This window comes from Desarmillaria tabescens (assembly GCF_030435595.1).
Source record: "Desarmillaria tabescens strain CCBAS 213 chromosome Unknown EV420scaffold_83, whole genome shotgun sequence".
Lineage (NCBI taxonomy): Eukaryota > Fungi > Basidiomycota > Agaricomycetes > Agaricales > Physalacriaceae > Desarmillaria > Desarmillaria tabescens.
Window position 1 is genome coordinate 78,961 of NW_026848382.1, and position 27,379 is coordinate 106,339.

The 27,379-nt window shown below is 47.4% G+C and overlaps 4 protein-coding genes across 4 annotated transcripts; 2 read left to right on the plus strand and 2 right to left on the minus strand.

The window, feature by feature from the left end:
* Positions 1–16,056: 16,056 nt before the first annotated feature.
* On the plus strand, positions 16,057–17,023 carry EV420DRAFT_1486211 (uncharacterized protein; the record flags this gene model as incomplete). The annotated part of the gene is made up of 5 exons (XM_060470363.1): positions 16,057–16,108; positions 16,155–16,546; positions 16,579–16,643; positions 16,840–16,925; positions 16,956–17,023. The coding sequence occupies 5 exons, from the start codon at positions 16,057–16,059 to the stop codon at positions 17,021–17,023; spliced, it is 663 nt and encodes a 220-aa protein (XP_060323329.1).
* Positions 17,024–22,764: 5,741 nt separating this feature from the next.
* EV420DRAFT_1650808 (uncharacterized protein) lies at positions 22,765–24,025 on the plus strand (the record flags this gene model as incomplete). Its single annotated transcript, XM_060478500.1, has 6 exons — positions 22,765–22,864; positions 22,914–22,955; positions 23,007–23,260; positions 23,318–23,396; positions 23,448–23,782; positions 23,837–24,025. The coding sequence occupies 6 exons, from the start codon at positions 22,765–22,767 to the stop codon at positions 24,023–24,025; spliced, it is 999 nt and encodes a 332-aa protein (XP_060323330.1).
* A 1,187-nt stretch (positions 24,026–25,212) lies between these two features.
* Positions 25,213–26,346, minus strand: EV420DRAFT_1169699 (uncharacterized protein). The gene has a single exon (XM_060466187.1). The coding sequence runs from the start codon at positions 26,066–26,068 to the stop codon at positions 25,451–25,453; it is 618 nt and encodes a 205-aa protein (XP_060323331.1). The 5' UTR covers positions 26,069–26,346; the 3' UTR covers positions 25,213–25,450.
* Positions 26,079–27,338, minus strand: EV420DRAFT_1650809 (uncharacterized protein; the record flags this gene model as incomplete). Its single annotated transcript, XM_060478501.1, has 7 exons — positions 26,079–26,240; positions 26,291–26,308; positions 26,365–26,426; positions 26,475–26,604; positions 26,657–26,794; positions 26,841–27,164; positions 27,216–27,338. The coding sequence occupies 7 exons, from the start codon at positions 27,336–27,338 to the stop codon at positions 26,079–26,081; spliced, it is 957 nt and encodes a 318-aa protein (XP_060323332.1).
* Between the last annotated feature and the right edge of the window lie 41 nt (positions 27,339–27,379).

Below are 27,379 nucleotides of genomic sequence, written 5' to 3' on the forward strand. Positions count from 1 at the left end.
CTTTATGCTGCTCACCCCCTCAGACCACACTGCCATTATCTTCGGAAGTACCTTCAGTATCTTGACACTAGTAACTGCAGTCGCAGTTCTTCATATCCTCTGACCAACCCGCCGCCACAGAGCACCGACCCCCGGAAGAGAGAGAGTACACGGGCTCAATGGCTCATCAACAGGAACCTCACGAACAACAAGCACCGTCCAACTCCGGTCCCTCACACCACAGCCAAGGGGGGAGCAAGACACACTTCGACACCCCTTACCCAATGGAGAAGAGCAACCCCCCACACTTGAGCTTCAGGGAGAGGATCACCGAGACGGTGAAGGCGAAGAATCCCTTTGGGAAGAAGAGCTCGGACGACTCGGCATCCCTCCAGACAATGGAGATGACCAAGTCGACCCCAGATTTACCACCAAGTACTGGACCAACACGGACGGATCCTGGGATGACACGACATGGGGCGATGACAATGACTCCAAGGAGCCATCCATCGCCTCCACAGAGTTATCCGCAGCCATCCAAGGGTTCGACGATGATGGAGAACGTCTCTACCGGAGAGGAACAAGTGGGTTCTACCATGACGTATTCGATTGAATTGTCCATGGACGAACCAGGTGAAGAACCACCTTTGAAGAAGGTGAAAACCTGTTCCTCCCTGCCTGGGAATGAGGGGAAGTATGGGGGATACCTGACACAGGAGGACATCAAAGAGATGAATCTCCTGAGCCAGAGTGGCATGACGCTCCAACCTCTTTCACATCATACACCCCCGATGGAACCTACAGAGTTGAAGGACCCCCATCCTGGTGGGACGACGAGTCCGTTCATGAGTCAGACTTTGTCTGGCCTTCCCCCCATCCCGAGTCCAAGGTCTTACACTGAACCATTATCCACATCGCCGACCTCAGAGATTTCGCTGAGCCACGATTTGCCCACATCTCAGAAACTTCCACTAATGACACCATCAAAGACGGACCCGATGATGTCATACTCGGACGAGCCAAGGACATCATATTCACTGAGTACTCTGACAGTAATAATGAAGAGCTCCCAGAGTACTACACCCACCCAGGATCCCCGTTTAGTCAGGGACAGTGGGTTATCTTTCCAGGAGACACCCCCAAAGGAGACAGAATCCTCGACTGGTTTGCCGGAGACCAACCCTTTCTGGACCCTATCATCCTCCCAAACTGTGTCCCGAGGGAGCTTGACCAGACCCCCCATCCGTACTCCTACTGCAACTGTTCCATCTGCTGACGTCTTAGGAACTTGGCCGCTGACGAGTATGAGGGAGCAGAACCCCCCATCGAGCTCAAGCCCTTCCTTACCCCAGAAGGAGGGTTCCTACCCGATGGATACTATGGCTTTCTCCCACTCAGAGGCCTATGGTCCTGGGTCTGGAGATGTGAAGATGCCCTGGAGATCTGGGATGAGTACTACAGATACTGCAGGGGTGTATGGGACTGGAACGATGACTGGGATGCAGGATACGGGATATTCTCCCGATACCAGGTCATCGGTTTTCCACCCAACCATGACAATAGGTCAGACCCCTGGACCTGAGCCGGAATGGTCATCGACCAGCGACTCGAGGAAGAGGGGGCCAGTTGCCCCCCCAGTAGAAGCCCCTCCTACGATCCACCCAAGTTCGTCCAGGGCTCAAGCACAAGGACCGATGGGCCAACAAATATATGATCTAACATGGCAGCAAATGTTAGAATGGACAAGCAGACGATTACGGTACAACGTGGATTGGACTGCGTCTGACCAAGGACAAGCATATAAGGCTGCAGAATTGGGTTCCACATTGGAGGACACGATACTTCGCACTGAAACTTGGTATCACGCTGCGATTGACTGGAACCGAATTCACCCCGACCAACCCATAGCACCAGGAAGATGCTATGGTGAAGAGTCGTTCCATGAACCAGGAATCATGGGTCCAGAAAATCCAATCCCCAATACTACCTGGGTACCTTCCAGTGCCTTAGGACTGGAAGCAGCAGGGGGAGGAACCTTCCATGCTCATAGCATGGCCGGAGAAGCCTCCCAGTCAGCACCAATGGGAAAGGCAGGTGGACCAGCACCTGCTGCTCCCGGAGGAGGTGGTAGTGGCCCAGGAGGACCAGGAGGAGAAGGTGGAGGAGGACCTCCACCAATACCGCCTCGACCTCCAGCACAACCACCATCACCACGTAGTGACCCAAATCTCCGATCACTACTGCAACCTACCAATCCTCCTCTACCACCTGACCCACCAGATGGGTGGGTCATCCCCAATGGACAGCCCAACCCCTGGGGAAACATAAAACTGACGTTGATAGAGGTCCTCGACAAATTCTATGGGAAGGCCAGTGACCTAGATCATTTCTTCAGTCACTGCAAATACTACTTCCAAGTCTTTGCCCAATACTTCACACTTAACGAAGCATATGGATATGGCCCAAGTCGAGTAGTCTTCGCAGGCCACCAATTTGGTGGGGAAGTGATGACCTGGTGGGTCCATCAGCAATGACACTACAAGGACCCACACAGTGGAAGACACCACCTTCCCTCTTGGGAGACCTTCCAGGAAAACGTCCGAACACATTTCCGAGAGGTAGCAGAGATCCAAATCAAACGGATGCAATGGAAGAAACTGCAACAAACACAGTTTAAAATGGCCATCAAATTCTTTGAAAGATTTGAACAGCTGGCCATGGAAGTGGAACGCTTCGATAATGATGCGGAAATGGAGGAAGTCGTCGCCCTCGCAATCTGACCCAGGGTCAAAGAGATCATTATGGGCAGAGACAATATGCGGCCTACCACCTACTGGGAGTGGAGGTGCAGGGTCCTACAAATGGATGAGAACTATCGAGTTCATCTCGCACAAGGCGGGAAGTATCCCAGCAGGACTGCTGGTTCCAAGCCCGGAACAGCGGGGGGCTCTTCGAGTGGCTCAAAGGGCAGGAGGGACACCACTGGATTCACCTACGGTGGTGAAGGCAAACCTATGGACATCGATCATCTCAAAAGAGAAAAGTGATGTTTCCGGTGCGGACACACCGGACACCAGGGGCAGGACAATAAGTGCCCGCCTGACAAGTCAAAGTGGCTAAAATTCCCGAAGAAAAAGCCATTGACTTTTGCAACCCATCTCTGAGCCATTCTAGCAGAAATAGAGGAAGAAGACCTCGCTAGCTCAACAGAGATTCAGGAGATAAAAGAGATGCCGGCGTAGGACTCTGCGATTCTACTTCGTCGGCTGGGGTTTATCATGGTGCGCCTTATAACACGAATACTTGTACTTATGCTGTATCTGTAGATACTTATAACAATACATCACGTTCATCTCACACTATGAAGGAATCGCAAAACAAGAATGGTGTATCAGGGGATTACCACCACCTGCTGGGCAATGAACCCCAAGGGTCAGGCATGAAAGAGTCGGACCTGACTAGCAGTTCGAGGCCATACCAGTGCGGGATGGATCTCAATCAGCTGATCAAGGATCCGGAAGCAACTCTCGATCGTTCAATCAAGAACCCGGAACAAGTTCTCAATCAATGGATCAAGAGTCCAGGCATGACCAGGAATGAAGCCCAGGATCGACAGGGCTCCTTGCGCCTGTCCCCTCCGACCGACGCTTGCATAAAAGCAGGAGGGGGACCCTCGAATTTGCCCTTCAACAGCGTACACGGGATTTCTGCTGCTTTAACTAGCAATGAACCCCATCAGCCAAGTCCTAGTGCTGATGGTACCTGCTGTGTCCAAGCCACTGCAAATACCCCTTTGGGGTGCACGTACGATGCAGAGGAGCCTACCAGTTCAACAGGCGACCAAGGGTGGAACCTTGGGGGTGCGACATCATTGTTCCCTGCGGGTGATGTCTGCCATATGGGAGGTCAAGACAAGGACTATATAGTCCAACTCCCAGGAAAGTCGCATATTGCGGCAGTGGATCCAGATGATGGTGAACTGGCATCTCCTCTGTGCATCAAGGTTCCCCGACAACAGACCGCTTCGGTGATGGTGAGGTCGGGGAATCCAGGCGAGCCTAGGGATGAAGCCGAAGGCCGGTGGAGCCTAGCGGACCCGATGGCGGACTGTTGTAAAGCCTCTGGAGATAACCCAGCACAACACATGGAACCAAGTAGAAAGGACAACCCAGGAACAGCCACCTCTATCACAGAGGACACCGGCCGAAAAAGCTCAATCGCCCACAAGGAACAAGCGGGTCGAACAGGGGAGAGAGACTCCCCATTTCAGGTATGTCTCCCCTTTAAAGATTGCACTAACAGCAAGAGCAATCCTAGTTATTTAAAGAGTTTACGGAACTCTCCAAAATCCAGTGAAGTCCCAACTAACCCGAGTGGGTGTCCGCACCGAGGTGAAAGGGAACTGACCGGTCACATGGTCATAGGAGCAGGGCCTTTGCAGCCTATGGACTGCAACAACGAGAGGAAGGCCCCGATACCGCCAGTATCGGTGGAGTACTCTCAGGGCTCCCAATGGCTGAAGCCCTTCGGAGCCACCTGGACTCGGCAAGCTATGCGACTCGCCAAGACTCCAGGAGAGAAGATATCACTTCTCAAACAGTGGGTCCACCCCCGACGACAGACAGAGGTGGATGAGCTGCTGACCACTGACTTGGAGCACCAAATCGGAGAGTCCTATTTGGATGAATACCGAAAGCTGGAACATATGGACCAGCTTACCAAACCACCCCAGTACGTCCGTGGTGATGAACCTATAGACTCCCGTGGGCAGAAACACAAAACCTAGGTGCGGTATGTGCTAACAGACACGGAATCTGAAGGATGGTTCTAGCGAGTCTAGTCGGGGCACCTCTGTGCGGTGACTAAAGCCTCCTAAGTTCGGAAAGAAAAATGAAATTTCTCTACTGGTAGCATAGAGGGCGGTAGCGAACTATAAAATTCACAGGAAGGGAAGTAATTGGGAAAGGGATCCTAGAAGAGGCCCTAAAATGAATCAGTAAATGTACAAGGACTATACCTTGTTCCTGTTGCAACTCTAGCTGCAAGTGCAATGAATAAGAGCTCTAAAGAGACTGTCCAAGTTCTAGCTGCGAACTCAGAGGCTGTAGCGAATTATTAAACTTGCGTGGTAAGGTTGAATCAAAGTGATGAGGATCAGTCTGATACTTGACGAGACTTTCTCTGGCTGCGAGAAAGAGAAGGTGTTGATGGGAGGGATGAAAACGCTGTCTCCTAGCTGCGGAAGCAAGTGAATTTGTTTGCGAAGCAAAGAAATAAAAGAGTTTCCTAGTGGTGGGACTCCTAATTACTTTGCGTAGAAGAGAGGGATGGGTTGTAAGCACAAGTAACCATTAAAGGTTCACCATTGCTTAGAGAAATAAAGGTTCGAGACAAAATTCTAGCAGCAAAAAATGTCTTTATTGCGCTACTTCAAGGGTGTATGTTGTATGGTGTAGGTGTTAGAGATCGAAGGTAAGCGTAGAGAATAATCTGGGGTCTCCCCTATTCTCTCCATCAGGCTACCAACTTGCGAGCTTAAATACTCATTACACTGGCTAACTAAGCTACCTTACTCTAGCACTAATATTACTATAGCATAGATTATTCAAGTACTTACTTAGCAAAGGTTGGTAAGTATGCACAGTTACTGCGCCTAAGGCTATACTAATGTGACTAAGAGTTCTCACTAACCAGATCTCCAATACTTCGATGAATAATTTTCTACGGCTGCAGCTGACTTGCCGTAGTTTTAGCTACGCTACGTGTTTTGCAAGGCTGCGCATGGATAATTCGTGACCGCAGGGATGTTTCACGTGGGGTGGCAGTGCTAGTTCTAGACTGCGAGGCACAAAGTCTGTGGGGAGAAGGGAAGGATCGATAGGGCCAATGCCAATGACATCATACGCGAATCACTAACTTCGCGTGCTGAACACCAATTGACTTGGTTTAAATTGGATCTTGCTTGCAATCATTGAATTAGGGAAAGTCTGCTATAGGGACAAAGGTGATAAATTGTAGGTTGTGTCTGCGATTTCAGAGCGCACAGAGCCTAGAGGCTCATCAGCAGAGCAAAAGGGCAAAATATCACCATCACCCTACAATTAGAAACCTTTGATACGATGGCCCATCACTCCACAAAGGCCCTGATCAACAGTGGCTGTACTGGAAGCGCTATCGACCGACAGTGGACCCATGATCATGGTATTACCATGCATAAAGCAGCTCACCCCACTCCAGTCTACAATGCAGATGGTACCCACAACAAAGGTGGCAACATCACTGAATTCGCTGAAGTCTGACTCAAGATCGGAGACCATAGTGAACGTATCGAATTAGCAGTCATTGACCTAGGAACCACACCCATCTTCCTAGGACACGACTGGCTACAAAGGCACAACCCACTTATCAACTGGAACACAGGCTCAGTAACTTTGGTGCGCTGTGATTGCCGCAAAGTACCATTCTGTCTCCCAGATGAAGACCCAGAACAACAGTGGGGAACCGAAGTCAAGGATGGGGATACCATCCTCATCGTAGATTCCGAAGAAGCCTTTCACATACAAGCGGTGGGGCATAAAGCCAATGACTTAGCAGCCAAGGCCAACGAGGGAAAGAAAACAAAAACATTCGAGGAAATCGTCCCCGAACATTATCGGGACTTCATTGATGTATTCACGAAGGAAAACTTCGATGAACTTCCCCCTCACAAACCTTGGGATCATGCCATTGAACTAATTCCCAACGCCAATGCCAGCCTGGATTGCAAGATATACCCTTTGAACCCAAGGGAGCAAGAGGAGCTGGACAAATTCCTGGATGAAAACCTGGCTACCGGCTGAATTCGACCCTCCAAATCCCCAATGGCGTCCCCCTTTTTCTTTGTTAAGAAAAAGGATGGAAAGTTGCGGCCCATGCAAGACTACCGCAAACTTAATGAAATAACCATCAAAAACTGCTATCCTCTACTGCTTATCTCCGACCTTATGGATAAGCTGAAGGATGTGAGGTATTTCACTAAGTTAGACGTCCGTTGGGGATACAACAACGTTTGAATCAAGAAGGGGGACGAATTCAAAGCCGCATTCCACACTAACCGAGGGCTCTATGAGCCCCTGGTTATGTTCTTTGGGTTAACCAATTCACCGGCCACGTTCCAGTGGATGATGAATGATATCTTTAAAGATCTCATTGCTCAAGGAAAGGTCACCATTTATTTGGATGACATCCTCATCTTCACCAAGGACAAGGCTGAACACCAAAGAATCGTGCGGGAGGTCCTGAGGATTCTGCACAAGAACAAGTTGTTCTTGAAAGCAGAAAAGTGCGAATTCGAGGTACTTGAAACAGAGTACCTCAGAGTCATCATCAGCGAAGGATCCGTTAAGATGGATCCAATAAAAATCACTGGTATTATGGATTGGCCAGCACCCTCCAAGAAACAGGAACTACAGTCCTTCCTAGGATTCACCAATTTCTACCGATGATTTATCTGGCACTATAGTGCCATCGTCAAACCAATGATGAAACTCACAGGGAAAAACCCTTGGACATGGGGAAAGGAACAACAAGAGGCGTTTGAGGAGCTCAAACGCCAATTCGCAACAGGAGTCATTTTGGCGATGCCAAACGACTACAACAAGTTTCGCTTGGAGGCAGACTCCAGTGAAGGGGCGATCGGGGCTGTCCTGTCACAGGAACAGGAAGGAAAATGGCACCCGATTGCATTCCTGTCGAAATCCCTTTCCGCGATGGAATGGAATTATGAGATTCATGACAAGGAATTACTAGCAATAATGATCGCCTTAGAAGAGTGGCGACATTATCTTATGGGTGCCTGTCAAGATTTTGAAATCTGGACAGATCACTCAAATCTGCAATATTTCCACAAACCGCAGAAACTCAACCACAGACAAGCGTGGTGGGTTACTGAACTAGCGGAATACCACTTCACGCTCAACCACAAGCCAGGAGCAGCCAACAGGAAGGCCGACCACGACCAAGGCAAGAAGGACAACGACGATATTGTCCTTCTGAAGCCAGAATTCTTCTGTGCCTTGATAATGCCAACAGAGGAAGAGATTCATGGCAAAATTCGGAGAGCAACAAGCAATCATCAATGATGGGACTGAGGGATCGCTTTGAGCCTCAACCATGAGAAGGGGGTCATTGAGAAGGACTACCTTCTATTTTACGATGGACGTATCTACGTTCCTCACGACCACACCCTACAGGGAGAACTCATCTCCCATCACCATGACCATGTCTCTGCAGGACACCCAGGTGTCAAAAAAACCAAAGAGTTAGTCTTAAGAGACTACTGGTGGCCTAAGATGCGAAGAGATGTGGAAACCTATGTACAAGGATGCGAGGCGTGTCAGAGGATGAAAACTGATATGCTGACACGCGTGCAACGTGTTCACACATGTAATTTTGCGAATTCTAGGAATGCAAATGTGTGTGTGCCCTGTGAATAATATTAGAGTGCATGTAAGGCATAGAGCGCTACACACTGAGGCAGAAAGCACTATAATAAAAATAATATGAGTAGAGCGCATGGCTTAGACTTAGAACGGCACACTTGTGTCATTTAAGTGTGCAGTCTCAGTGCTTATACACACACACTGTGCCCTCCTCTGCAGTGTATCACTCAATTAAATTCACTGAAGATAATATATTGAAGGTGCTTCACGCTACATTGATCTATGACGCGCGAACCCTGCCGATCCGGCAATCACCGAGAAACATCATCCTGAATGAAGAATCAACAAGTCCGAATACTCTAAGGAGTTCTCGGCTGGAGAGAAATAAAACCCGCTGCCCATATGAAATATTAAACTAGAAATGGTTGCGCGGCAACCAATAAAATAAAACTCACTCACTAGATAAGTTGCGTGGCACTGTAATTAAATCCGCGGAGCCAATAAGAAGACACACGCCGCATGGCATGACGAGGCTAGGCCTTGCCAAGTGGAGAAAACAGCAGTAGCACGCGCGCCGACACGGAGTGCTGAGTAAAATAATGATTACTATCACTACGGCTGACATGGCACGCAAGGGAAGGGAGTCCGAGGTGGAGCGTTGTCTATTTTCAGTATTTACATTTCATATAGTTAACGGTAAATATAAGAGCAGTAGTTACAGGTAGTTAGCAAGTTTTCAGACCCCCACAGTTGTACTACGAAGCAGCGTGCTTAGTGTACGACGAAAGGATTTTATTTGAAGCTTCGAGCGAGAGAGTATTATTGAACTTAGAATTATTTTGAACACTTTGAGAGCTCGCGAGGCACACCTTGCTCAAGCGCGCTTGATTCGTTCAAGTAAAGTACAGTAATTGATTGCGCTCTACTTAGAGAATATTGTATTGTGATAACTTGAATGTGCATTTGTGTTTTTGGAACTTGTTTGTGAATTCCAAGTTATTGCAAGTGGCAGAGGTTCGAACCCTTTGGCTTGTCAGTAATCTCTGAGGTTTTTTTGGTTTATTCCCAAGTGGCATAGGTTCAAACCCTGTGGCTTGTGGACATGTTTTCTGTGTTTGTGTATCTCTGGATCGCATAGGTTAGAACCCTGTGGATCTACAAACGGGTTTTGAAGTGTTCTCTGCTTGGAGCGCAAGGCTTTAAGTTGTGTTAAGTGTATTGTGAAATGTTGTGGACACTTGTGTGTTGCGCGCGACATATTTTGAGGGTTATACGTTCTTGTAGAACATTTGGGGGCTTGCGAAATAATACTTTTGCCTTGAGGCCGAGCGATTCTGTCGCTCACCTCCTGTTCCAAAAGCATTTGGACTTAGAAGATTATTATATTGCTAAGCACGCTATATTATATTGCTAAGCATGCTATATTATATTGTAACGTGCAAGGATTATTTCAATACTACTGCTATTGTGTGCTTGTATCGCACATCACCCCCGAACTACTGAGGGTTTGTGTGTGTGTGAGTGTGAGTGTGGGTGTGTTAGTGTTATATACGCTAGTGCATTTCTAGCTTGGCACGCACAGAGCCTCTTCAACGCAGCAGAAAGCAGCTCCGCTACATCCCAATGCTGTACCATCTCGACCTTGGGAACACATCTCAGTCGACATGATCACCGGATTTCCAGAATCCAAAGGCTACGACACAGTACTAGTCATCGTAGACTGATTCTCAAAATACATTGTGCTGATCCCATGCATGAAAGAACTCTCGTCAAGTGGGTGGGCCAAAATCCTACGCGACGAAATTATTTGTCGATTTGGAGTCACCCCCTCCAAAGTCATTTCAGACTGAGGCCCACAATTTGTCTCGAAGTTCATCACCGAGCTATACGTGATGATGAATATTAAAGGAAATCCATTGACGGCCTATCACCCTCAGACGGATGGACAAACGGAGTGGGTTAACCAAGAACTCGAGAAATACCTTCGAGTCTTTGTTAACCACAAACAGGACGACTGGAGTGAATGGCTGCAGTGGGCAGCATTTGCTCACAACAACCGCCAACATTCTGCAACGGGCTTTTCTCCCATCAAAGTAGTCTACGGATGAGATGGGGAAATTTGCCCAACCGCGGTGAGGCAGTCGGAAACACCATCGGTAACTGACTTTGTCAAAAGCCTCCAGAGAGTACGCAAGCAAGCGGAAGACTCTCTGAATAAAGCCGTTGAAGTTATGAGAAAGGCTTATGACAAACACACTCGCCCTGCGCAGGAGTACCAACCAGGAGATAAAGTCTGGCTGGACTCAACCAACCTTCACCTCCCCCGACCAGCAAAAAAGCTAGGCGACAAACGTGTTGGCCCCTTTGAAATAATTTTCAAAAAGGGGCCCTCTGCATACGAACTAAAGCTGCCGCCAGGATGGAGGATCCACAACAAGTTCAATGAACGATACTTAACTCCGTACATCCCCCTGGAGTTTTCCAACCAGGAGAAACCTCTGCCACCCAAGCCAGAACTCGTGGAAGGCGAAGAGGAATACGAAGTGGAGGAACTACTTCAGGACTGCGACCGTGTCATCGGTCGAGGACACAGCCGGAGGACCATAATGGAATATTTGGTCAAATGGAAGGGATACCAAGTGGAGGAAGCTGCTTGGGTCAAGAGGAGCAACCTCGCCAATGCCAAAGAACTCGTCAAGGAATACGAGAACAAGGAAGACCACATACAGGATCACGATTTGCGACACTTGGAAAACAAAGGAGGATACATAACCATATCATCTCCTGGCTCTTCAGCGACCAAGAGCTCAACTTTCTTTCCAGTCTCGAGCAAGAATCATACCGATCCATTATCCTTTGACAAGCAGGGCTATTATTCATTGGACATGGATGAAGATGTCTTCAAAGACGAACGTTCCGAGTCTCCTCTAACGACTCAGACCAAACCCAGCTTCCCTCAAGAAGAACGGGGCATGTCTGCTTGGGAACAAACCAAGGACTACAAATGGGGTATGGAATCTACTAACTCCCTCGACTCAGGGAGTGAGTACGTCTAAAGGACTGTCAGGACAACAGTCTTAGTCGGGGGGTATTATTACAGTTTTACCCCTATTTTCCTTATCTTATCTTATTCTTATCTCTCGGAACCCTGGACCTACCTATCTTATCTCCCGGACCCATGATATTCTGCTGGTACACTCCTTACCCGGTTACCCGGCTGCCATCACCCCAGTTCACGCTGCTGCCTCCCAGATGACCAGCAACCCGCATGCATCATCATGCTTCTCTTGATGGCATCATGCTTCTTAGTAGTTGGACGAGAGTCAACCGCCAGTTGAGGGTGGTCTACGGGATGCAGCCTATTCAGATGGAGTCCCATGCAGACGCAGGTGATATGCGCTCTTTGCTCTCATTCATTGGGAGTACACTTCTTTTAGTGTCCTCACTCCTCATTTGTTGAATGACGCACTTCTTGCTGCACGTGCCCTTGTAGACACTATTCTTAGTATGAGTCTAACATGTATTTAAGCTAGCCTACGCTGTGGCCTTAGACCCCAGCTTCGGCTAAGGTTATATACTCCTAACTCTTACAAGCTCCTTGCTTTCGCTATAAGTGATGCCTAACTTCTCACAATCTACCAACACCTCTCTAACACTGAATCACTGAACGCGAGTGACAGGATAGAGACCAGCTTTGGCGAAGGTTCGAGTTAGTGCTTAACAGCTATCTATTAGAATTTACCTCAAGCCTAGCAAGCGATCCGATCCACAGAAAAACCAACAAGCCTCCAGCACTGTGGTGTTGGATAAGATAGGCATCACCAGGAACAGGGACCCTTATATAAGCTATGACAGTTACATTATATAAGCCACAAAATCTGCTGCAAAAAAATTGATTGTGCCTCTGTGGCACCAGGCAGAGCCATAGTCATCTATAAGATAATATAAATGATGCTAGAACACAACTAGATATGTAATCCATACATTGGATGAGTTTTGTGGTGATACAGTAGCTTCCATGTCAGGTGGGAGGAGGCAGGGGATGGGATACCACCATTGGGATCAAGGGTCCTACCTATTATAGAATATGACATCATAGTCAGGTGGCTGTTCCAGTGCAAAATCTGGAGGTCAGGAAAAGTAAAATGTTGCCAAAGAACTTAGAATAACAAAAGAAGCACTTTTGGGATAAAAAACTTTTTTCATCAATAACTTCATCAATTTTGGATGAATTTTTAATCTGATTCCTGGAAAAGGTAGCTACCATCAATACATTCATTTCCCAGGTATCAGATTTTCCATTGCTTTTTTCTGGCAGTGGCATTTGAGGCCCGACATTTGGTCACAAAGCTGCTTACATAAAGATCCCTGTTCCTACCAAACAGCTTCTTTTACATAATCCCAGTCGACTTTTTCATTCAACCCATCACATCCCTCACACTGAGAAAACAGCAGTGCATGAGTTTAATCCTAAAATCCCCATTTCAGATTCAGAAGTTGATATCCCTTTCTATAACTCGGCATTCCAGGTCTCAATCGAAATAAGCATGCTCAATAGTATACTCAAAAGATGGCATCCCCACAGAGATAAAAAGCAGTGGGTCCAGTCTCGATACATGGCATGGTTATCCTCATAGGAATACAGGATGACTGAACCATGCTTTCCTCAAGAGATTTCCAATACTATCATTGACGAATTAGAGGATGACACCACCACTTTGAAGCAAATCTCCCTCGCATCAACGATCCTGTCTCCAAGGACCCACGTTCATCTATTCTCTTCTGCCAACCTATCCAGCAAAACAGAGTGCACCTGCCTCTGAAAACTAATCACCCAATCCCCACACCTCACGTGCCACTTCACCTCACTCACCTTCGAATTCCACTCCTGGTCCTTCACCAGATCACTCCCAGCCAAAATTCTCCATAAACTCATGAACCTAAGAGCGCTGACACTCACCTTGGGTGATCTCTCCAATCTCCACCCTTCTGTCATCTCTGCCCTTGGAGCTCGTTCATACACATCCCTAGCATTGATCCTCATAGATTTTGACTCAGTCGCAGATATCTGCTCCCTGACATGCAACTCCCCTTCTCTCAAAACCATGCACATCATAGCTTCACAGTTTTTGGTCCTGACATTCCTTGTGATCATCAGGGTGTTGTTAAGCACTAACTCTAATCCGAGCCAAGGCTGGTCTCTATCCTGTCACTCATGTTCAGTGATTCAGTGTTAGAGAGGCATTGGTAGATTGCAAGAAGTTAGGCATCACTTATAGCGAAAGCAAGGAGCTTGTAAGAGTTAGGAGTATATAACCTTAGCCGAAGCTGGGGTCTAAAGCCACAGTGTAGGCTAGCTTAAATACATGTTAGGCTCATACTAAGAATAGTACCTACAAGGGCGCGTTGATGTGCTCGGTAACGGCGAGTGACAAAAGGCTAGTGAATGGATATGAACACCACAACACCAAAACCCTCTACTACTCTACACTAATCACCAATATTATTGAGTTCCGGTGTTTCGAGTATGATAGAAGCACTCTGCAGACTTCAACAAATCAGGGAAAGGTTGTTTAAAGACGTATATTTGGTACTAGTGAGCTACACAAGATGTAATACTCGCGCTAGCAGGGTTTTAAGACATGATTGGATGAATAGTGACTTGGGTTGAGCAACTGCGCTCGGTCTAACTCTGATACTTTGAAACTAGTGGCACTCTGGGCCAAATACTGGGTCTCACAAGCAGTCTACACTTGACTAGCAGCACCCTAGGCTCGACTAGTGGCACTCTTGGCCTAAGAACAAATACTTTAACTCCGAGAAAATACTTTAACTAACTTCGAAATGCTCTGAGTCACTCCAAGATGGAATAGTAACTTTAAGACACTCCAATTCGTTCAATACTATAGGTGACTAAGTGACTAGTAGACACTTCATCGAGGTTAAGCACAAAAGCCTTTAATTGGGGCACTAGAATACTGACTAGTAGGTCACAATTGCAGGGATGGCTTGCCTGGCATGCGAGGCTGCCCCTTCTACTACTTATATACTACAGAGACAGGTACAGAATAAATATAAATAGATTCTTTAGGGGTAATATTGGTAAGGATATCTTGGCTAGTCACGAATTATGGTGAATAATCACACAATAGTTGGCCTAGCCTGTTCTTTCTGTCGGATAGCGGGTCGAGGGACTCTGCTATTGGGTCGTTTCCACACCCTTTGCCCAGCAGTGCTCCACTAGTGACATGGCTATACGAATAGTCGGGTAACCGTGCCTGTAGCAACTGCTCAATTGTGATCGGGGTGCAGCCCGGCTATACTAGTGCTGATCATATGAGATCTGTATCACACTAGCCGGATCTGGGCTAAGGGTTATGCCTTTACTGGTTCATTTCTAAGTCCTTTCAGAAGTGCTCACATGACTAGTCATCCTGACTTAGGCATTCATGCCCAGATTGGTCCACTAGCAACTGAATAGTCGAGATCTGTGTGGGTTCTTACTTCTTGTTTGGGCACTAGCAGCTGTATTCTTTACTAGCGACTGTATTTTACTAAGTCATACTAGCTTTGGAGGTGCTAGTCCGGTCGGCTGGTAGGGCTGACCCACTAGTGGTATCATTCCTAAGTCCTGACTCGACTAGTAGCATGCTAACTTGACTATCAGTCTGAAGTCTCAACTATAGCCCTTGATATACAACTAGTATAGGATAGACCTGCAACAGTATTGTTATAAAATCGCAAAATCTAGGTGTGAACGCGTAGACGGCATATCAGCATGCAGTGAGAAGTGTGCCTTTTAAAAAATGAGAAGTGAGGACACTAAAAGAAGTGCACTCCTGACAAATGAGAGTAAAGAGCGCATATCACCTGCATCTGCATGGGACTCCGTCTGAATGGGCTGCATCCCGTAGACTGCCCTCAACTAGCGGTTGACTCCTGTCCAACTACTAAGAAGCATGATGGTGCATGTGGGTTGTTGGTCATCTGGGATGTGGCAGCTGTGAACTGGGGTGATGGCAACCAGGTAAACGGGTAAGGAGTGTGCCAGCAGAATATTATGGTTCCGAGAGATAAGATAGGTAGGTCTGGGGTTCCGAGGGATAAGGATAAGATAAGATAAGGAAAATAGGGGTAAAGTCGTAATAGGTGTTGTCCCTTCTCCGACCTCCCTGAGTATCACTGACGCTGAGAGTGATGCCAGAACCATTTTGGGATCAATCTTCTCACCGCGTCAGTGCCCTATCTCCATGGAAAGAGTCAATGCTTTACTTTTTATTTTTATTTTTATTTTATTTTTAGTGGCATGGTTATCTCAAGCCCCGACATAGTCATTTTCTGAGACATTGTAGAGCACAAGCCCGACATAGTCGTTCCTGGTCCACGCCATTGAGTCACACGGTGTTAACCGCGATCAGGCCAGGTAGGAATGCATTTACGCACAAATGGCTTTTTACTAAACAGTGTGGGACTCAACATTACATAATACCCACTAAACCTCCCAATTGTGACTTACACTGGGATTGAACCCAGGACCTTCTGGTTTACCCAGAGGTTGGGACCAGTCAGCCATCTGGTCCTCATCAATGCTTTACTTATTCTGATTTCCCACACCAATCTTGCCCTCATCGAACAACTCAACCGTTTCCTGGATGAAATGCTCCCCGGGCAGGCTTTACCTTCCTTCCACATCACCCATACCAGTACAGGTACTCATAACATTTGTTGTCTTTTGCATTCTGACAATCAGCATAGTATCTCCAACTCTGACACTTCACATTTCCCATGTCAACACCCTTATGATCGACATATCTGTATATCACAATAGCAACGAGCCAAAATCTATCCTGGGCTGGTGGATAACAGCCTTCCGCGATATCGAAGCTGACTCTGCTCTCAAAGTCGTACGCCTGAAGATAGATGTCAAGAATATGCCGTCACTCTCCACACCTAACTATGGGGACCTGTGGAAGCAGATGAATGAGGCCCTTAATGGAATACCTTCTCTAAAGACCGTAGACCTCACGTTCTATAATATGTCACCAGACTGGCCATGGAATGAGGCAGAGGCGCAGATGATAGAAGGCTTCAAGATGAGGGATCCTCAGAGGGAGCTCAATATCCATGTTACCACATTCTCCTCATCAGTGAGTTCAGAAAATGTTCTTTTATTTTATAGCAGAGGAAGGCTCAGACTTTTCCAGCTATCCCTCTTCAGTTTCAGGTCTTGCAACTGCACAAAAGGTGATGCACATCAGTGATTACTGACCTTGGTACGCGTTTCAGTTTCTGAATACCCTTCAACGTACTAATTACCATAAATATGGGCATTTGAAAAGGATAATACTTGATTTGATAAACCGTAACTTTATCAGGGAAATTTCTCTCACTCTATGTAATCATTTCAGTGAATCGTATTTGCTTTCAAATTTCAACTCAGAAATGAAATGGGCATGCATCGACTGGATATCCTGAACATGTCCCAGTCCGGAACGCTCAAGTCTCGGTTAAAAGGAGAAATCATAGGTAGATATGAACAGCACACCCCTTCCACAGAGCTAGTGACAGGTCGAAATTCGAGAGAGAAAGTCAAGCTAGTAGATATGTATCGTGAAGAACTATAACTAACTCTTCATTCGTCAGAGATATGTAGGCGGAATACCCTAGGGAGGAAACATACCTCGATGCCGACACTCAAATCATGCGGGTGCCATGAAAACATAATTTCATTCCTTTGCACTAGCGCTCGTTCCAGGCTGCATGTTTAGAAAGAGTCGTTTAAAAAAGTTCATTCCAGCGCCGTTTCTCTGTGGAGAGCAACGACTCCAGGATGCAGGTGTCTGTCACATTTATCCCATCCTTTTTAGCAGACCAGGGCACGATACAGTGAGGATAAAGGTTCCCTGTCTCATAAAGCGTCAGTGAATATGACAGGCTTGTCTTCCTTTAGTAGACGCGACTCCAATATCCTTCAGCTGAAATGATTGGGCGGAGTTCTGTTCTAACGTTCGCTATTTGTTATCAGCATGAAATTGGATGGAGTGAGGTAGGAAAGAACTTACTTTTATTCAGTGGAACACGGTATGGAATTGAAGTCGCAGAATCTTGACCAGGTTAGAAACGAAGCAATGTTGGGAAATAGAAATGATTTAATGTGAAGGCCAGCTCATCAAGGATCTGTGGCTAAGGGTATTAATCTTTTGCCGTCGGTCACGGTAGATTTGAGTCTGCAGCTAGAGACGATATCAGAAACGAAGGATACTGGGACTCACCAGTTGCGGGTCATAACTTGAAGTGCACTACTCAATGGGACCCATGTACAAACAAAGCAATATAATTCCCAACAGCGAGGATCATCTCAAGGCACCACCGAAGCTCTCTCCTGTCAATGTCGCCATCTCTGGCTCTGATGCAGCATCGGGGAATACCAAGGTATTCTTTGTTGCTGAATTTTGAGTATGCACATGATTGACATCAAACTTGAGCCGACCTTCAATAGCGCTAGGCCACAGATCGAAGGTCAATGTGATGAAGGATGCTATCTACATACAACTCTTGCTCATCTGTAGGAAACCCAGCCTTGTGATGCCATACCAACGACACTCCGACTCAAGATAGCGCTCAATCCAGCTTAACGTTTTCAACCATGGAAAAAAAAATGCCACAAGGCGATGCCCATGCCATGATGAATGACCACACTATTGGGGCAGAGCGATTCCATCATCCATGTAGAATTCCACGACCACAACCTCAATTTTGGGTCCAGCTTTGTACTGGAAGTCAACTGGAAGCAAATTTCCGAGGTTTGTAGAGTTCTTTTCTATTTTTCTAAGACATTAGTATGTAGTCATCGATTATTATATATATTCTGAGGGTGTTACTGTATTGGCATGGACTTATATTATCCATACAAGCTCAAGGCTTGCTGTAAATGCGCCATCAGGGGCAGGTTCAGTGTCTCGGCAATTCCCTGATCTTTGCGGACCCAGACATGAAGGGACTGAACATTGATTACCTGCAATGGTTGATAAAAGGTGGTTTTGGATACTTAAACAGGTGTAGGGTGTCATAAAATACGACCTACCATACATCGGCTTCAACCTCAACATATGGTGAGCAAGGAAGCAGATAGGAGGAATTAGCACTGGTACTTATTAGGTACTGGGCGCTGGTAGAGTACCCCAAGGGGGTTCCGGACCGTTGTTCCGGAACACCGGGTTGGTCGGTCGGTCGCCTTTGAGGCTGCCTAAAAAAAATTCTCTATGGAATTTTTTTTGTGCTTCTGGAGGGTACATAGGTATGATATTGCATAAATACAATATATTTCAATGTAAAAAAGACTTTCCTTCACCTTCAAATTAATACCAGCTCACCAAGACTTAGGAGGGATGTACACAAGACATAGGAAAGGTGCTGAGGTTGTCCACGACAAAGACCGCTTCTCCCTTTCCGGCAGGGGGGACCAGCTATGACCGGCAACTTTTGTGTACTGGGTGGCAGTGCGCTTACCAATACACTATGTTATGCCCATACGGAGTATGTTATTTCCACGGAGGTCGGTTGATCGGTCAGACGAGGGCTTAATGTAATTAAAAAAAAATCTCGGACCCCCTTGGAGTACCCTGCGAAGTATGAGTTTATGACAAGACACAATCAAAAGGGACCAGCGTACACATTGTCGACTTTCATGAGTGTTAGACTCGTGGTTTCGGCTATTCGCACATCCTAACAAGCCAGGAAAGGACCCAAATCAAGGTGGGATTGATAATTATGAAATACGGCTAGGTTGGTTAGTAGGGATTGGGGTCAAGGAGGTAAATACTTTTTACCGTGGAAGTTGTACAAGATTGGCACTAGCCGTAGAAAGATCTACCCAGGACCGTGACTGTAGGATGGAATATCAGCTGAACTGGAACCCTTGAACTCGGGGCCTGTTGATGCACGCATCTCTCGCATCAAGCATTGTCGAGAAAATGACGCGTACTTTCATGCTGCTGCCGCTGTGAAAAAGAGGCCCTCCCATCAGAGTCACGTCTGGGAAGAATGCGTTTATCATTGTTTCGAGACTGGAAAGTCGTCAAGACTCTAAATGGGAAGTACATAATTTTGGCCTACCATTTTTCCATAAGTGGATGAGGTGTGCTCCTTTCCCGTGTGTTATTTAAATTTTTGCCTTGTCGAAGTGAAAGGATGAAAGTGAATGCCGGAAACGGCCCGGGGGATGCTTGGTGTTCGACAAAGCCCGTTCTCGGCTCTTGATCACTTTCTTTCCTCTCATTTTTACCACACATCGTTATTCAGTACCAGTCTCTGCCATCTTCTCCAATCCCTTCGTTTCTGCACGACTTTAGCAATGTTTGACGACGACTTCAACAAGGGTCGAGACCCGTGACATGCATACGCGTTCTCTTGAGGTTCATGGGTACGTAGTCTATTTTTGCATCGCTTCTCGTTAGCTAATTTCTTCTCGCCTGCGTAGATTCTCCTCCCACGAACGCCCGCCTTCCTCCTTCTTACTATCCCAGCCTGACCAATTGTTCCGGCGAGCGAGATGGAGGACAGACATAGACGCATCTGGGGGGAGAACCAGCATACTCCCCGATAACTCCGCGACCCACAACCACTGCCTGCATACATTCTCGTTATTACCAGTTCGCTAAAGGCCAACTACGCGACTACGTTACTAGTACACGTCGGTACACTACTCCCGTTCTGTGGTACCGGTCGCAAAAGTCTTACCATTGGAGCTGGTATCGACCGAACTTTTTCAACCGACGTTAGCACCAGATTCCAAGTCGTGAAGAAGCCGAATGTGTTGTCTATGTGTGGCGGAGTTAGAGATTATGTCAGAGTGCCTGGCACTTTGGATGTACGTCTCCGCATTCTAATTATCGGTATTGAGAACTAATGGTATTCGTGCAGCGTATCGCTCACAGCTCTCAATAACACCTTATGTGTTCTAGCATGACACATCTTGCTCGCTAGTGCGCGTTTATCACAGGAGACGAGGATGGAAACGTTAGGAGCATTGAACATGCGTGTAAGTAGCGGTGAAGTGCGTCGGGGAAGGAATGTGCTTTGCCCAGAGAGGATTATGTGAGGGTTTCACGGCGATCTCAAGACTGTGCGTGTCTATGAATTCGGCGTAGTACCGATCTTTCCACATAGGAATGTTATGAGGTATGTTGTCCAAGTCCTTTCTATGCATCTTTACCTAATTGTTCCTTCAGTTCATTGACTTCACACCCCAGTCATCCAGCCCCGCCCGGCCACAAGCCGCCATAGTCATCGTGAACCTCCACATATCTGACGTCGCCCTCATCACCGGCACTGTGGAAGGCTCCAGCTAATCCACTGCCCTCTCCTTGGCCGAATCCACTGTCCGCTGACTCTACCTTACTGGAGACGCTGCTGACCCACACCATGCCGTCACACTCTAGCGCAATATCGTCCCCAAGAACCCCGACTCCGGCGTCGTCGTCGTCCTGGCCACCAACAAAAGCATTGAGGAATCTGTCACAATTCTCATGACGACCATCATGAACCATTTCGGACGAATCGATTGTTGCGCTAACATCGAAGGTCAGTCTGCACTTTCTCTTATCAACTCAGGCTCAAGTATTACCTTTTTGTATGGACGACGGGTACTATTACTAGGTTATCCTCAATACCTACCCAAGACTGGCTCCTACGGGAGCAAATTACCCACATGGAGAATCAAGGTGGCTCGTCACGCATATCACCTCTACAATGCCCCCCCTCCAAGTACGGGAGCATTGTCGTGTCAGTGGTGGTGATCGCCTCACCTCACTAAGCAGCATAAGAACATATGTGTGCGAAGTATGCGACAAACGCCTTAACCAAGGCTGCAGGTACGTCTCCTTCTCTCGCCTTTCTCCCCTTTACTAACACTTCTTTCTCTCTCTCAGCCCAAGACCGCGACATCCGTAGCCATGCCATTCTCCTTGGGTACATCTATACCGAACCCACCCCGCCACCGTGCATGAAGCCATCTTCGACGAGTGCAAACAAGTGAGATTGTGGACCTCGGAGTTTGTCAAGGAGCGAGCTCATGACAGGGACCAGTGTTTCAGTCGATGTTACAGACTTTGGTCTCAACGAAGATAACGTTATTTATCTTGCCTATACACTCAACCTGTTTCTCTATCGACCGGTCTATCTTATCTGCCTCAACCTGGTCTCGTCTACCCCATTCTCACCTGTGCTTTCGTACCTCGGGTTCCCGAAGCGGCGCAGCACGTAACAGAAGTAATCCTGTCTTTAAAAGAGGCGCCAAACAGTGCTTTTGATAATCGTAGCTCGGGCAGATCAGATGAATCCAGTACTCTCTGATCGTCTGAGCGCCCGAAGGGCTCTTTCCTGATAGCTCTAATTTTAAAGATCCATTATCAGCCAAACGTTGACTGTATGCGAAAAAAGTCCTGAACCTGTCTAGACGACGGGACAAGACTCATGCGAGCAAGTCGGGATGACGACCCGATATACCAGGACCTGCGGGCATATGCTGCAGTGATCTTTCTCTTCATCTTGGTTTTCTAGTAGTGGCGAGGGCGGCTTTAGCTTGATGCGTTGTTCGAGGAAGACTCCTGTGCTAACATCATCATTTAGATGCTGCTAACACATATCTCTTGCCGATGTTTGGCGGAATCGGTGCGGGAGAGTCAAGTCGAGATCCGATGACGTTCAATTCTCCTCAGCTTGACCTTGATTTGAAGAAGAATGTCGTTCCAGCCACCAGTCATGGACTCGACTCGAACAGCATATACAAGTGCATTTCCAAGAGTCATAAATTCATTCCGCAGTAACTCTGAGAATATCACTTTCTGTGAATGCTATGACTCACCGACTGGTGCACCGCAATAGGGATCACGGGTCTGAGAAATATAAAGGACGGCTTGGTCACATTAATAGCCACGTCCATTTGCACTCATAGATGCGGTCTAGACAACCTGAAGCATTCCTGGACAACGAACGTTCGAACCTTTCCACTCTTCTCATCGCGATCACCTGTGCGATGGCTGTGAGTTTGAACTCGAAAGGATGCTGAATCTATTAACAGGTATATTCCTATGCCCTATCAAATCCCGAACTGCGCGCCACCCAAACGTACAAAGACTCCCAGTTTGTGACATCCGACAAATGAAAGTCTGAGACACATACAGTGTGGCTGATGTGATATTTCCAAGATGCGCCACTACAAGAGCTCAAACCGACACCTTTGATGGAGTCTCACTCTGAACAATGCGACTAAAATATGTCGGCTCCGCACTAATAAACGTCGAGTCTCCACACGAAATGAACACACACCTTCCTCCTCGCTAATCAGCTGTTAACCTTCCGTAGAATGTCTCAGATCGATTCCGATTTTGCATCTATCAAAAAATCCGCGACGCAGTACTCTGATGCCTGGTTCAACGCAGTTATCATCGAGTCCCTAACGCACGGTGAGATTTTTAATTTAAATCAGTCATCCAGCAGCTTACAATGAGCTAGGCATGTACACAGCCGTGCTTGCCATCGCACTATTGCGAATCCGTGCGTAGTTGATCCTAGCCAACACAATCAAACTTGAAGTTCCTGCTGTAGTGTCGAGCACAACTATCTATAGGTGGCAGGTGAAGATCGTCGCTGGGATCTCGGGGTTCATGTACATCATGGCAACGTTGCACATTGCCGTGCGATGGTTTTATATCAGGCGGGCATTCATAGCGTATGGAGAGACAGAAGAAACAAGGTACCACGCTCTCATGGGTTGGCTGACTACTGGCAGCCCTATATGGGCCTTGATGATCAATATCATCGCCGGAAACATCAATGCACTGATCTCGGAGTGTGTCACCGTACGTCTCCTGCAATAATTTCCGGAGACCCACGTTCTGAATCGATATTCGTATTAGATTTGGAGGTGCTGGATTATCTGGGAAAGGAACTGGAGGATCGTCGCCCTTCCTTGCATATGCACCCTATGCGCAACAGGTAAGAGTCCGGACTCTAGTCTGGGAGAATCGAATCACTCAGTGATCCAAGTATTTGGCCTTTTAAGCATCCTTCAGCAGCTGGTACCTTTGAACTATTTGCAGATAAGTATTTCAAAGGGGGACTCAATCGACTGGTCAATGGCATTTTACATTATGGGACTGCCCACAACAGCCATGTGTACCACGCTCATCGTGTACCGTCTGGCTAAGGCCAGCAACACTAGGAATTCCCCATGCTTTACGCCAAACCCATATTACCACGTCATAGAGATGTTGGTAGAATCATCCGGGCTGTATCTTGTTGTCCTGGTGGTATTCATCGTGTTCGAAGCGACGAAGAGTCCGTATAGTAGGTATCCAGCAGCGATCCTTGAGTCTGTCATTGTAAGTTTGAAATGGGTTCGCTGAAGATAAAACACTTACTGGGGTTTGAAATAGGGAATCGCGCCAGCATTGATACTTCTTCGGGTTGTATCTAGGGACCCTGATCTGTATCCATCAAGTGATAATATGGATTCGTGGCATTTACAGCGCCTGCCGAGATCAAAAATGGAAGACGGTGAAACACGAGTGGATAATGATGAAGTGATAATCATTGGTCCGGAAAAGACGGTCCAAGTGGTATGAGCTGCGTACAATTGTCATCCTGGAGATGATAGTGATTTAAATAACCGGAAAGATGGAAATAATAGTGTGTACTTGTCGGTTCCATATACACGTAGGTAGCACAGTTATCAGAAGATATGTTTCCGTCCTATAGAATTGTCTCATGCCTGAGTATGATGCTAGATATGACAAGTACGAAATAGGATCTTCTCATGTAGCTACCTTGTAAGACGAGGGTCGCGAGTCTCAAGCAAGGCTGATGCTGATTCGTCACTTCACTTTGATGTCGTTCCATCTCCCATTTTTTAGGTGATCTTAACGTCAAAATTAGCGATTTACTAACCTGTAAGGATGCAGGAAAAACAGACGTACCATATCCTTAATGGAAAAATGAGTCTGTACTCTGAGCATACCGTTGAAAATCTGATCCGATGCTGTGAGCCCGGCTCTTGCTCACACATTCACCTCAAGATAGAGGTTTAAACATACATATACGCGGTAGGCATGGCGCTTCTAGCACTATTTCGATGCAAGAGCACGCAGTCCACTGCTTTACACCAATGTGCCATCAGCCTCTTGACGCCGGAAGGCCTGTTCCGCGATTCAGAGTGGCTTGAACCTGAACCTGCGGGTACCCGAGCATGAAGGTTAGGATGCGGTTTGGGTTCAGATAGTACCTTTTTCTTTATTTACTAAATGTGCGCATTTATTTGTTCCATGTTACCTTCCAAAATTCAGGTAACACTCACCTGCTATGGCAATAAATTGAGTTTTATCTTGCCTGTAATAAACGAGCGGTCGTACCTACCATCTATGATGCCGGGGGTTCGACGAAGATAGTCAGCAGCTAGAAGATCTGAGGTGAGTTGTGATTCCTCCGAAGAAATGACTATGAGCTCACTTATATCTTAGCCTTTAACAGTAGCTACCACAGGCTCTCGTTCAAACCCTTCAGATATCAAAGTTCGTGAATGAGAATGGAGACCATACAAACCAGAAGGTGTCATGAACTTCGTCCAGTTTGAGTCTAATCGTACAAATGCTTCAGCAAACGTGCTCGACGATATGTCAGGAGGTCTTCCGGCATATCAACAATTTATCCTCCCTATTTGTGTTCTTCCCAACGAACAGCCCCACTGAGGGAATTCGGACCCGTACCCAAAGCCACGTTTGGAGGGTACAGGTGAAAGTCTGCCTTTGAGCACTGCAGGTATTCATTGGTAGCTTTGGATTGATTTACTGAGGCTTCGTAGTTGAATACACAAACAACAGCAAGGTCATCACTGCCGGAACGACATGCCCCTCTTCTCTTCCCCAAATACCGGGCTTGATTCAGTCTTCAGCTGGCGACATAATCGAGCCGGCCAGTCAAAGGGGGACGACGGACAGTCTTGCACAAGAAACGGTACACGAACAAATGCAGCACACCTGCTAGCCAACCAACGTTCATATTAACCTGACGCATCTATATCCAAGGTCAACATTACGAAAAACCCGCAATTTATCCCCCAACGACATATCAGCAGAGTTATCCTCCCTTTTCCTACTCTCACCGCCGGACGATAACTGGGAGAGTAAATTCGGACTCGACGACAATGACGCCGAAGTCGCACCCAGATGTGCACGTAAGGAGTTCAAAGCTGTACGAATAGGCTTCTTGGACCGCACGCATGAGGTTTCGGGTACGTTGGAGAGTACCGGAGAGAGACGGGGTGTATTTGCCCTAGATTTTCCCTTCACGTCAAGTGGAGCACTGAAGGTATCATCATGGGGTTCGCCGCTAGCTCTTGATTTCCCCTTTAAATCTGGAGGTCTGGACGGTTGAGCAATATCGGCAATCGAGGCAGGTGCGTCCACGTCATCGGGTATAGTCGCTCGCACTGCTGAAGGGGATGACGTGTTGAGATTCGAGCACGGGGGGGGGGACGATAAGAGCAACTCGTTTAGCCTATGTACGTCGACGTGGAGGTAAACGGTAAAGAAAAGAAAACGGCGGGTACGGTACGTAACGGGTTCGGAGCCGGTTGATTCCGATGGCTCGTACAGCCACAGTAATTCCAACATGACGCTCTGCTCACGCTAGGGTAATGTCGACCCAAAGGTGACCAGGATATCGACCGGATGGGCGAGATGTCATCTTCGCGCCATCTGGAATCTCGAGGTGATGACAGTGCAAGGTGGTTGCAGGGAGTCGGCGAACTGGATCTGGACCTGGAGCTCTAGCGAGGGTGTTCGTCTGTCCCGCCATCGTCTTGGTCTTGGTCTTGGTCTTGCCGACGAGCTCACATCGGAAGGCATATCGTACTAGTCAAGCAGTTTTAAGTACAGATATATATACAAACTGAACTGTGATTGCTCACCTGGACGGCGCTATCATATACGAACAAATCCTTGAACGGCGACCTGACGTATGAATAAACCTCTACTCACTTCAGTAAAGAACACTTTTCATAAGGTAACAACTACTCACCATGTGCGAAATGCTCCGCCATACCCCTCCCACCCGTATCAATGTCCAAAAATTCCGCCAGTAGCTTCACAGCCGACTTCGACCGTATATCAATCAACTTCATGAGAGATATCGTGAACGTTGTGAAGAACTATGATCCCCGTCAGTCGTCCATACAAAAGAGTCGAAGGTAAAAACCGCACCTCGACGTCCAGATCATCCCACACCCGTAACTCGCGCCGCAAAAACATCGTCGTCTTGCTTACCATCTCCTGGCTCGCAGCGAACTGCGCTGGAGTGGGGTACGGCCGGTACTTGGTATACCCGTTCGAGGCTACATGCTACGAGGGCGTGAGACGGGCACAAGCATAAAGATAATGGACGCACCTTGGCGTACAGCCCATGCTCGTACGCCCACCGCCGCTTCTCTATCGACCTCTCCAGCTTATCCGCCTCGTCCTGGTCTCGCCTCTCCCACTCCCTCCTACGCCTTCGTCTTCGTACTTCAGGTTCCCGGACAGGCACAGCACGTAACGGCAATGATCCCGGCTTCGAGAGGCGCCAAGTAATGCTTTTGATAATCATACCGCGAATCCGATAGATGAGGTACTCCCCAATCGTCTGAGCACATAACGGGCACTTCCTTGATTGCTCTAAATCACCAATCATCAGCACACGCACCCACGGTATGCGAAAAGTCACCTCACCAGTCTAGACAATAAGACACTCAAAGCAAAACTCATGCGAACAAGTAGGAATAACGGTCCCGTCAACGAGGGACTGCAGGCATATACTGCAGTTATCTTCCTCCTCGTCTTGTGCTTCTGGTGGTGGCGAGGGCGACTCGAGCTTGACGCGTTTGCGAGGAGGACTGGAAAAGCTCATGGGCGGGAGTAAAAAGGAAGTAATCGGCTGACATCATCAAT